This window comes from Medicago sativa, chromosome 8 (assembly GCF_051527215.1).
Source record: "Medicago sativa cultivar Bolivia chromosome 8, Bolivia_mono, whole genome shotgun sequence".
NCBI classification, from domain to species: Eukaryota; Viridiplantae; Streptophyta; class Magnoliopsida; order Fabales; family Fabaceae; genus Medicago; species Medicago sativa.
The window spans coordinates 81,365,102-81,377,738 of NC_140756.1; the positions used below are offsets into that span (position 1 = coordinate 81,365,102).

Genomic DNA, 12,637 nt, shown 5'->3' on the forward strand with positions numbered 1-12,637 from the left:
AATATTGAAAACAGTATCCTTCTTTAATCCGCTGTTACTTTTCATTACCGACACAGCTTAATGAATAAATAAAACTGCTTTATTAACATTAACAATTGAAATCAATTGGTAATAAAAAGTAGTACGTACTCGATAATAAAATGGAGTATGCAGTTTCCACTTTGTGAAACGCCATATCCCTGTCCATCGTTTACTTTGACATCCAATTCTAATCCAAAATCTAATACAGGGACATGTTGTACGAGGACGAAAGGAGAGAAAAATGACTTGTGGCAAAAAAATTGTGACACGGATGTAGTGACTAGTGAGCATGTTTTTTTTTTTTTTAATTGAAGTATAGTGAGCATGTTGGTGACGTATGACTATCATGATGTACGTGATTTTTAAGGAAACATGCTATTAGGAGACGAAACTATTAACCCGAAAGAAAAAAAGAAAAAAAAACGGCACATGAATGGTAACATACTCGAGGGTGTTGTCATTTACGAGACTTGATCTCTCCCGTAAAAGGAGAGTCCGGTGATATTTTAAGATCATTGCAAAGAGAAATGTTATTTGATCAACTTTTGTTAGAAACAATTTGTTAAACAATTAAAAAGAGATAAGGTATGAACACAATGTAAGAAAGAGAAAATTATAAAAAAAAAAATGATTGTTCAAATATTATTCATCTTTTACATAACACTCAAAATCAATTCTAAACATACACCGAGCATAATTAGGTCAAAAGCTTTTCGTTACTCACAAGTCACAAAACTCTGGCCAGCCTGTTCTCCATGTTAGAATACAGCAAGAGTTGATCACATTCATTATTCATTATTGTGTAAATAATTATAGTTAATTGTACAATAACTATTCATCATTGTGTAAATAATTATAGTTAATTGTACAATAACTCCCACCTTAATTGGAGTTAATGTATTGTTGTATATATGTTTGCCAAATCAATGAGAATAGACAGGCAGTATAATTCTTACATTTAGAATACAGCAAGAGTTGATCACATTCATTATTCATTATTGTGTAAATAATTATAGTTAATTGTACAATAACTATTCATCATTGTGTAAATAATTATAGTTAATTGTACAATAACTCCCACCTTAATTGGAGTTAATGTATTGTTGTATATATGTTTGCCAAATCAATGAGAATAGACAGGCAGTATAATTCTTACAATCCATAAAAGCAAAATAGGAAATTCAATAATCCCCAAATTGGATTAACATAGACACATAGTTTAAAGAAAAAAATGTGGATTAATGTGGCCACTAGAATGTCAATAACAAAAGAACATTTATGATTATCTCAAATTATAAGTACCACAAGAACACAATATCATACTCGACAGGAGTATTGATATTATACATTGTACTTACTATTTATGACCTCAAAAATGTAGAATGTTGGCAAAACAGAAGCACAATGTATATTTGCATGCCAAGAAGTTATTGTGCATATTCCAACAAAATTGACTTAAGCATCCAATTATGATGCTCATTGAGATCGATAGAATTTTAACATATATCTCAATATAATAGAATGAGACTAAAGTTTAAAGTCTCTTAAGCTATGCCATATTTTATAGTGTGCACAAGAGTATATGGCGATAACGACAATAATATTGTGTACACATTTCTCTTGATCTCACATACATATATATATATATATATATATATATATATATATATATATATATATATATATATATATATAAACAAGAGTGAGAATTCTCATTTGAGCTCATAATATATAATATTGTGTACACACTCCCACTGATCCCACATATATATAAACAAGAGTAAGTGGGATTCTCATTAGTGATCACTGATACAAAATATTATAATAATGTAATATTCAACAGTGGGATACTCAATTACTAGTGCAAGATTATCAACATAAGTGGTTATATAATTTTAGCCAATAGAGTTTCATGAACTCAACCACATATTTTGCACATGAGCATAGCAGAATTATTAACACAAGTGGTAACTCAAAGATAATATGAAACCCCATAAATACATATTTTATCAATGGCAGATATTATCAAGAATTGGGTTTCGTAGTTAACCACATATTCTGCATTTACAATTAAGGAGAACGTAAATTTTCATTTAAGAATTTTATAACACAAGATCTCCTTTTCACAATTAAAATTCCACAGAATTTTATAAACATAGTAACCGTTATATGACAGAGTATGATGATTATATAAAAAAATTATCATCATATGAGTGAGATGAGTCTCTAAAAATAGGATATAAGACTCTGTTCACAATTTTAATAACTCACTCAAAACTCAAATGCTACAATTATACTTACACAAATTTGAGAAACAATTAGGTTACAAGCAGCGGAAATACACAAGACTTATATTTTATTATTATTGAGGATATAAGAGAAAATAGTCATAAGCTTCCATAAGTATTAAAGAATAGCAATAGCATAACTAATATCCTCAATATAAGTCTCTACAAAAATTTCATATCTAAAAATATGAAAACAAATAAATATATTTGTTTATGAGATATAGTTAGTTGACATGTAGAATTTTTCTCACTTGTTGAAGAATGATATTTTCTCCACTTGGTGGAGAATGATAGTTAAACTATCTTACCCACAAAAGGATGATTATGTTAAGTAATGTCATACCGATAGGGTATGTCGATCACGTTACACAATACATAGCAATGATTCTCCCACTTGATAGAGAATAGACAATGATAGTTGAATTAAAAAGTTTGAAAGATATTTTAAATAAAATATTCAACTATTTCTCTATCACAAAATGATATGTTAAGTAACGTCACACCGATAGGGTATGTCCGTCACTCACATAACGAAGGGATATTAGCAATCCAAAATATTTATATATATATATATATATATATATATATATATATATATATATATATATATATATATAAGATCACAGTTAGGTAGAAATTTAATTCAAAATATAATAATATTGGATTGCAAAATTTATACAATTTTCTACATGTCTTTTAACTATGTAACTTACTTATATTAATCTCATTCAAGGATCTTAACGATAATAAGTAAGAACTATATCATCACAATGTACCATTCTTATGTCTTACAAAATTTAAACATTGATAGAGTATTATAATTGACATAAGTATAAACGTTTTAGGTACATTGAATAATAACAATTATATTAATAACAACACACCGATAGGGTATGACTGTTACCAATATAATGCTAATCTATTTAACAAAATTTGCATAATTGTACCCACGATAGGTGAGATTACAATTATACAAATAAATAATGTTTATGCTTAAGAGAATATGATACAATAATATCATGCATAAACAATTATACTTAAATTTACTCAACTTCGGTCATATTCAAATGATAGAAAAATGTGCTTAACAATATTTTAAATTAGCACATCATAAATATGACTTTAGAATTTCTTTTATATGAAGTAGTATAATAACAAAAGTTGTTATTTGGAATAGAAGTGTGTCAAATAGTTTTCTAATTTATCCAGAAAAGAACTCTTAGAATAAAATTTTTCAATACTCCCACTATAAATTAGAAAAAACACAAATACAAAATGGAGCATTATAGTAAGAAAATAGTATATAACAACAGAGTTCTGTTTAGAATATTCTGAAAAAGGATTTCACTTCTATATAGGATATCATAATTGCACAACAAAAGAGAAGAAGAACTAAATTTCTTCATATGTGCAATAATAAGCAATAAGTCACAAGAGGATAAAATAATTAAATAACAACTTACCTCGCAGAGTGTGACATTCATCCTTATACTTAGAGCCACTGAATTTTGATGACTTAACGAGAATATCTTATAATATAGTCATCTCAAAAATATTCATCAATAGAGAATAAGCAATTATAAATAAGCATATGTGAGACTCTAATTATAAATCAATATGATTTATATAAGAATTCAGATGTAAGGATGATACATATACATATTTCAAAAATTGCCTCAATTCTTACTAAGTTGTTTTGATAATAATTAACAGATAAACAACAAAGAGACGTACAAATTTTAATTCATAATTAGAATTTTAGCATAAAAAATGCAACAATGCATTATTCACTATATATATAGTTTAATATTATTGTGATCCAAACATTTAATTGCGACAAGACACATAATTATATAGTTAATGGTGTTTGTCACAAAATTTAGAGTAATAAACTACGGGTCTAGATTAGAGAGTATAGTAGAAAGCATAATGTATATTAAAGAGAAATATGCCAATTTTAGATTCAATTAATATAAATGACATATGTATACAACTCACTATACTCATTTTGAAAACAAAATATTATGAGGACCCTTCAAAACAATTTGTGACAAGAATCAAAGACAAGTGTCTTAGTTTAAATATGTCGCCAAAAGAATGATCAATTAGTGAACTTTGGATCTTTATGCTAAGACAATATGAATTCAAGAATATCTTACATTAGAATATTTATAATGCCAAGAATATTTAAAATCGTAAAATATAAATTAATTAAACTTGGCATTAAAATTAACAAAATTGAGCCTTCTATAAATTCACAATAGTAAATATAAGAGAGAATTTTCAAAAACAGTTTAAGCTCAAATATTGAGAATACATGATTTGAAATAAACTATTCTCAATTTAATCGATATATGATCTTTTCAAGATTTGACAAAATTTTGAAATCCATGCATCAAAAAATACAATATCAACAATTCTCAAAAATATATTAGTTTATACAAGATATTTGAGACAAGAATATAAGACTGAGTCTAAAGATTCTTCACAATACTAACACTTAAAAAGAATAATTTACATAAGTGTTATATTTTAGACTCAAATCTAAAGAATGCATGATTTAAAAGAACATATGATTCTCATATTAGTATACATCAATTATTTAGACATCTCATAAACTAATTTAAATCCCAATTTTTATGAGTACAAAATAAATCAAATCTCCTTACGAATATTTTGGGTGGAAGAAAAAAATTATATTTTTATCCCAAAATAATATAATATTTACTAATTAATTTGAGGGTATAAAATTCCTCAACACATTAATCTTGATCTACTTGCATCAAAATAAAATTCCAAAAAAAACTTTACCAAACAGTATAGAATAATAAATAACTATAATTTGGCAATTAACATGATAAAAAATTGGAATTTTCTAAACGTCTCACGCGCCCCAAAGCAGATGACACGTGAGGGCTTTCAACAAAATTGGAATTTTATATGTGCGTGTATTGCACGCGCCGGGTAACTTCTTCTCCGCCCGGATGGCCTAAAACGGGTCGAAACGACCCACGATTGATCCGATTGGATATCACTCATTAGTGGACGAAATTCGATGATTCAAGTGGGGTTGAAATCACGATTGAGAGACAAAGGGAAGCCATATATCAATTTTGGGGATTATCTCTTAATCAACGGATGTGAAGAATTAGGGTTCATCACAAAATCAAGTTTGGTTCTGAATTGATCAATTAAGTGAAGCCCTCATTAAATTTGAAGAGTCATTAATCTATTAAGGGAGATCATAGACCAAAATTGGGTTGTTAACCGAACCCCGAAGAAGGAAAAAACATGGTTTCTGGTGGATTCAGTAACGCATCATAATGATTCAAAATAAAAAAATTTTTGAGATCGTACAGATCACACAGCAATATACCATTCATAGCAAAATTACCGATCAAGGGTAAACACAATTAATATAACTGTAGAGAATATCAAATCCATGATTTATAAACATGAAGAATGCTAGCATACAAGAATTAAGGTTCATGCTATTCAACAAAATGTGATTCTTTGATTTAATAGGATTTGCAGTATATAGTATTCAATCACGTAATGCAAAATTGTGATCGTGATACAAAACATAACAATCGTATTATAATTTATTTAAAGATTAGCCATAACATGTATCTAGTTGGCTCTGATACCAATTGATGAAAGTTTTAGTGTTTAACCATAGATCACTAGATACAAATTATAGCATATCATCAATAACAAAAAGAACAAGAGATTGTGTACCTTTGAATTAGGTTGATGAAGAATAACCGTAGACAACGCCGACAACTATGAGAGGGTAACTACCCTCATTCCGTCTAGCTCTAGGTTTTCTCACCAATCTTCAGAATAATTAACCGTCTAATGGGATGACGTTTAAATAGCTAAACGGCTGAGGGCAGGGACCTCTCATTGGGCTTATCTAAATGGTCCAACCCATCACGGTCCATTTAGTAACAAAAGTCCAATCACTCAAATTCATCATATAATTAGTGCTTAACACAATAGACCATAATTTATATTATGACATCAACTTATAATAATTGATTATTGTCGATCCATAATTGATTAATTAAATAATTAATCCAACAAGCTAGTGCAATATATTCCAAGATCGATCGTTTCTTATTTAGAGCTATTTGAAGAATTAAGGAACTGAGCAAGAATTTGATTCTCTGGGTGGAAAAACTTTGCAGATTGCATTGTGTTAAATCTTGATTTAACATCATCTTAATAGCAGCAGGGTACATCATCTTGGCTCAAATTGAAGTTTGTCAACTTAGGTACGTGAAACTTGATTGAACGTTATTGTGTGTGTGCATTCTTTATTACTTTAATATTTTGGTCTATCACTTTCATTCGTTGGGGTCCACATAGAATTTTGTGATTTGTACCATTCGTTTAAGTTTTTATCTTAATAATGGGTTGAAAAATCTGAATTCAAGGTCATGTTTATATTTGTTCATAACTAGTATAGCATATATGTTTATTAATATAAAAAATTCTACTATGCCTGTTCGTACATTGAATTGTTATGAAAAATTCCAAAAATTGTGTCTTTTTGTGACTATGAACTATTGTTTTCTGCCATGCAATGTGGAATTATGTACATTGATATTATTTTCTTTTTCTTTTCCTTTCTTCTTTCATTTCTTTAGCAAATTTTTAGTTTTATTGAGTTAATGTACATATAATGTACTTCATAAGGTAGTATATTAGTATATTATATGTTATGGTGTTCAATTTCGGATTGAATTTCAAGTATATAAGATTGCATAATTTAATATATATATATATATATATATATATATATATATATATATATATATATATATATATATATCAGGTAAAATATAAATGGGGTGTGTCAACTGTAAGACACAAAAAGGTGGACGACTTCCTAGGCAGCAGGATCAAGCAATTCTTGCATCACAGACTATGCAGCAGGATCCAGCAATTCTTGCATCACAGACTGCTTGTATGTCTATCGGTTAATCCAATTAGATTATGTTAATTAAGCTTTAATTAATTCTTGTATATTTCTATGATATAAGATTGTGAGTTATTTTTGCTAGACAGTTTTTTTTAAGGGATATTTTTGGTAGACAATTCAATTTATTTAGTTTATATAGTTATAAATGGTGGACATGTAAAACGGGTCCACCTTGTAATATATCCTAACTTGGGTTATACGGGAGGGAATTATAGTACTCTATTTTTTCAAGCAATAAGTTAGTTTTGTAGTTTAAATAAACTTGTGTACAAATTTTTGGTTTTGCAGTCTCTCACAATGATGTTGAAGCATTAGCAGAGCTTTTTAAGAGCATCAGCAATTCAACTGTCGCTGATGGAAAAATAAGCAAGGTACTACTATACAATATATATTATATTATACATTTAATTTCTGCACAGGCTTTTTCTACAAATTATATTGTATATATAAGCTGTTGCATATATAGTCCAAGTAAAGTGAAAATGTCATCTAATCTAGTGAATATTTTGGTTTGATTGTATATATAAGCTTGTTTTTTCTTCGATCACATGGAACTTGTAGCCCTTAATTAATGCGATTATGTGTGTTTTTTATTTGTAGGAAGAATTTAAATCAGCATTATTCAACAATAGTGAAAAGCAACATATATCGGCTGATCGGGTACTATACTCTAGCTTTCTTAATAATAACTATACTACTATTTTTTTATGTCATTCATATTGTGAACTAACCTTTTAATTAAATTGACTATATCTATCTATTAATACAAAAAATTGAAAAGTGCAGATCTTTGATCTATTTGATGTCAAGAAGAAAGGAAAGATTTATTTTGAGGACTTCGTTAGATCACTTAGTATCTTCCACCCAAATACACCACTAGAAGCTAAGATGGATTGTAAGTTAAAATTTGAGGCCTCCATTCATTATGTTAGATTTCTACATTATTTTTCTAACACATTAGGTTCCTTATCAAATGTTTTTTCTAAATCATTTAGGGTCTTTGACTTGAATGATAACGGCTTTATAGAGCGAGAAGAGGTAAATATTATTGAAAGTTTAATCTATTATAATTTTTTTCCAAAGTGATAATTTTGGTGGTCCTCCTTCTAATTTGATAGGTCAAGCACATGATTATTACAACTGTTGACGAGCTTGAATTACTTGGTGTGACTGATGAGGCAATAGAAGCAAATCTAGACAAGGTGTTATGTTTGTGATTTTTTTTCTCTCTCTCTTTTTTCACAAATTTCTTAGATAGTATTACATTTGAAAGCCCATGCAGTTTTGAAGAAATAAAATCGCTCTTAATAGAAGCTGTACTAATTGTAACCTCTTGTTAAAATTGAATAAAATAATTAATTAGTTTGGTATTGTATTTTTCTGGCAAGACATTCTTGGCTATGGACCAAAACAAAGATGGTCAAATAGACATTGATGAGTGGCGAAGCTATGTTACTCAAAATCCAAATATGATTAAATTCATGACTACACCCAGCCTACGGTATGTGCAAGATTATTTTTATGAATATACCTTTTTTATATATATATGTTGATGTTGAAACTATAGTGTAATTTACTTGGTTACAATTGTCATTAATTAATGCAGGGAGATAACTACCTATTTCCCAAGTTTTATATTGAATACAACCATGACTGATGATCAACTAATTGGAAGCTCAACTTCAACTGTGGGTCATGCTCAACCTCATGCTCAGCCTGAATGCTCAACTTCAACCGCGCGCGATGCTCAACCTGGGGGCTCAACTTCAGCCGCGCCTGATGCTCAAGCTGGATGCTCAACTTCAGTGGATCATGGTCAACCTGAATGCTCAACTTCAACCGCACGCGATGCTCAAGCTGGATGCTCAACTTCAGTGGATCATGGTCAACCTGAAGGCTCAACTTCATCCGCGCATGATCCTGGATGCTCAACTTCAACTGCGCGTCGATGAAGCTCCACTTGCTTGAGAGCACAAAAAACTTTAGACTTTTGCAATTATTGAAAGAATTAGATGCATTGAGAGTTTATGGGTTTTGAAAAAGGCACATTGAGTAGCTTCTTGAAAGCTTTTACGTACGGACCATTTTATACATGAATCCCTCTTCCAATCTCTATGTGTGCCTTTTGTGTTTTGATTTTTCTAATTCTTATAACTGTTCTGCGTTTATTTTTCTGTGTTTCTTCTGCTATATATAACCTTATAACTTCATGCTACTACTAGGTTTTTGGCCTGAGTATTTCACTTTTGGTCTCCCATAGTTTGTCTCATCAGTGGCGCTGCCAGGACCCCGAGTCAGGGGGTTCAACATGTGTTTGATACTGAGACGGCAAAAAATAATTAATGCGGTTGAAAATTTAAAATGTGGATTATAAAAAAGGATAAAGAAAAATATTAAGAGTCATATATTTAGAGACGGTGATATTAAAATTATAAATTTTAATATATATTTAAAAACTTTAAATACTTTACATTTTTTTGTTATATAATCTTTTTCTTTAAAAAAGAAAATTTAGAGTGAGAGGATAACGCTCTGTTATAAAATCTTATATCAATTATAATTTGTAAATACCATACTAAACATCCTAATACAATTCAAATGCTATAAATATATATTCATGTATAGAACTGACCCATAACAAACAAATTGATTGGTCTCAAATGATTGATGAGCATCACTTGAGAGAAAATAACTTGGAAAAACCTAAATTCGATTTTTGAATGAAACAATTCTTCATCAAATTTTACTTATCGTTTGACCGAACTCAATATTTCTTCGTCCTCATTTCCATAGGAGCCATAACATTAAACACTAGAAAGAACCGGGTCGTAAGATAAATCTATGAAACAAAGAATTGCATGACATTGCTTTGGCTCATGGTCATTTTCGTGATTTTATGTATACTATTTTCATAACAATATAAAACGTGTTGAGTCAAGCTTTACAGGTTGGACACCTAGCATGCAGTGTCACGATGACTTCATTTAACTTATTATTGATATTTGAGAGAAGAGATAGAGTTTGTGCATGAGCCAATAAGGTGCAAGATAGAATTGTGACGGGGTTCAAAATAACAAAACATATGGAAATTGGTATAAATTTCAAGAGTTGAGGGGGTTCACTTGCATCCCCTGACTGCAAGGTAGCTCCGCCCCTGCGTCTCATCCACAACTTTCGTTCCTTTTTTTAGAAAACTACAATTTTGGTGTACTTTTTTGAAAAAAAAAAGGGAAAAGTCTGCTTGCATGTGAAATTTGAAATGTGACACGTGAGTGAAATATACATTGTCATTTAGGTGTATATTTATGAAGCAAGTATTTTTTTTTTTTTTAGTTTTCTATTCTTTTTTTGATAAAAAATAAAAGAAACTGGATGGATATTGCATATTATATCCACCTAGACATCTTAGTCATGTACCACATGATCAAAATTGTGTGAAACAATTTATAGGGTCCAATTTGTTACATTTGGGAACTGATCTAATATCGTATAAAGGTCTTTCATTGTGGATAAGACTCCTCTATTTTTTATTTGATTTTAATTTTGTACCAAGAAAATTGTGTCTCTATTTACCGGTACATCAATGATCCGATGAACCCGAACATCTAAACTAAATCAATTAAATTGATCCGATAAAAATATATAGTATATGAGAAAAAATATTTTTAAAAAAATCTTGTAATAAACTTTTAACAATGTAACACAATGAACCAAACTAACGAACTCGTTCTTTATCAATTTGATTTGGTTTGACTTCAAGAGAAGAGATTGCAAAAACTGAATCAAATAGACTATGTTTGATTGAGTCGAATTTCTCTCTCCCAAAATTGGAGCCGAATTGACTCATTATACCCTTAGAAGCGAAGGGGAAGAAAGGAGTGGATTTTGTGTGAATGGTGTATCATTGCATTTATCATCTAATATTAAAAAAAAAAAGGTTAACATGTATTCTTAAAACACATGTTAACATATCATAATTCTGTCTCAAATATCTTGTATTTAAATTCTTAAAAATACAAATATTGCTCTTTTCAATATAAAATTACTACATATAAGTTCCTTAATATGTGCCTAAATGTTAGAGCACAGGCAAGCAAGCACCATTAAGAAATGATCTTGCATGGTGCACCGCTTAGATCACTTGTGCACGTTAGAATAAGCTGAGTATATCAGGTAGAAGCCCATTTTAGTCTTCCAACTTTACACGAACAAAACAAGAAAAAAAATGTTGTTTCTTTCGGTTGATTTCTCTATGTGGTAGGGCGTGGATTCTACATACTCTAAACTGTTTTTTTAGTAGTAAACTAGTAGTTTATTGATTCTCAACAAAACATTATATTGGACAAATAATCTCTAAATATATTTTTCTCTATGTGACGGAGAATACATTTGTGGCTTCAATGGTATTGGCAATTCCAATAGTCTCCAATTCCATGCTAAAATTATGCCTTTGATGCATGAAATTCAAATATGTTGAAAGAAAGGTCTTTCGAGTAGTATATATGTTACACTCACATACTATCCACTTATGTTACACTCACATACTATCCACTTAGTATGTATAATATGTTGATATTTTGACATACAAGGTCTTATATATGGACCATCTTAGGTGGCATACACACTTTGACACCCACACACAGTTATGACATGCATATGTGACAAAACATTGAAAGAAGAGATGAAAGGAGTAATGTTATGATGTGAAATTACTAAAATATCTCTGCCACATGGGGGTGTATATACATGAGAGGTACATTAAAAAAGTGTATGCCTATCTTTTTCCTTCGACGTACTATTATCCTAATAAACAGCTGTAATAAATGATTGGACTTTCCATTTTTATACTCCAACATTTATGTGAGTGTTATTTCAATGAATTTTGAGATTTTTCTCAAAACGAGAGTCTTTACCTTTTGAGAAAAACTATCAGCACATATTCTAACACATTTTTAAACACACTCTTTTTGATTGGTTAAAATTTACATGAGTCATGTGAGTTCTATATAAATTTGGTGGATCTCATATAAATTTTAATCAATTAAAGAGAGTGTGCTAAAATGTATTTCGTAACTTTTCTCTTACCTTTTTTGTTGTTGTGGATGACCTCTTTTATATGATGCCACGTGCATGTGGAACCATAGGAGGTAGGACTTCACATCTTAATGTAGTTATGGTTCATAGCCCTTAAACCTTAGGATTGAACTTTGACCGAGTCTTAAATAACTTGTATTGTATAAAAAAGTGTCTATATATATATATATATATATATATATATATATATATGGTGTTAGAGTGATTTTTTCACTACCAATCATACTCTTAAATAAAAAATTTCTCT

General features: G+C 29.6%; 1 protein-coding gene across 1 annotated transcript; it reads left to right on the forward strand.

Moving 5' to 3' along the window:
• Positions 1 to 7,160: 7,160 nt before the first annotated feature.
• LOC146902174 (calcineurin B-like protein 1) lies at positions 7,161 to 9,405 on the forward strand. The gene is made up of 8 exons (XM_085737120.1): positions 7,161 to 7,281; positions 7,585 to 7,667; positions 7,897 to 7,956; positions 8,083 to 8,194; positions 8,285 to 8,334; positions 8,415 to 8,498; positions 8,685 to 8,797; positions 8,903 to 9,405. The coding sequence occupies exons 1-8, from the start codon at positions 7,161 to 7,163 to the stop codon at positions 9,246 to 9,248; spliced, it is 969 nt and encodes a 322-aa protein (XP_085593246.1). The 3' UTR covers positions 9,249 to 9,405.
• Positions 9,406 to 12,637: the final 3,232 nt, after the last annotated feature.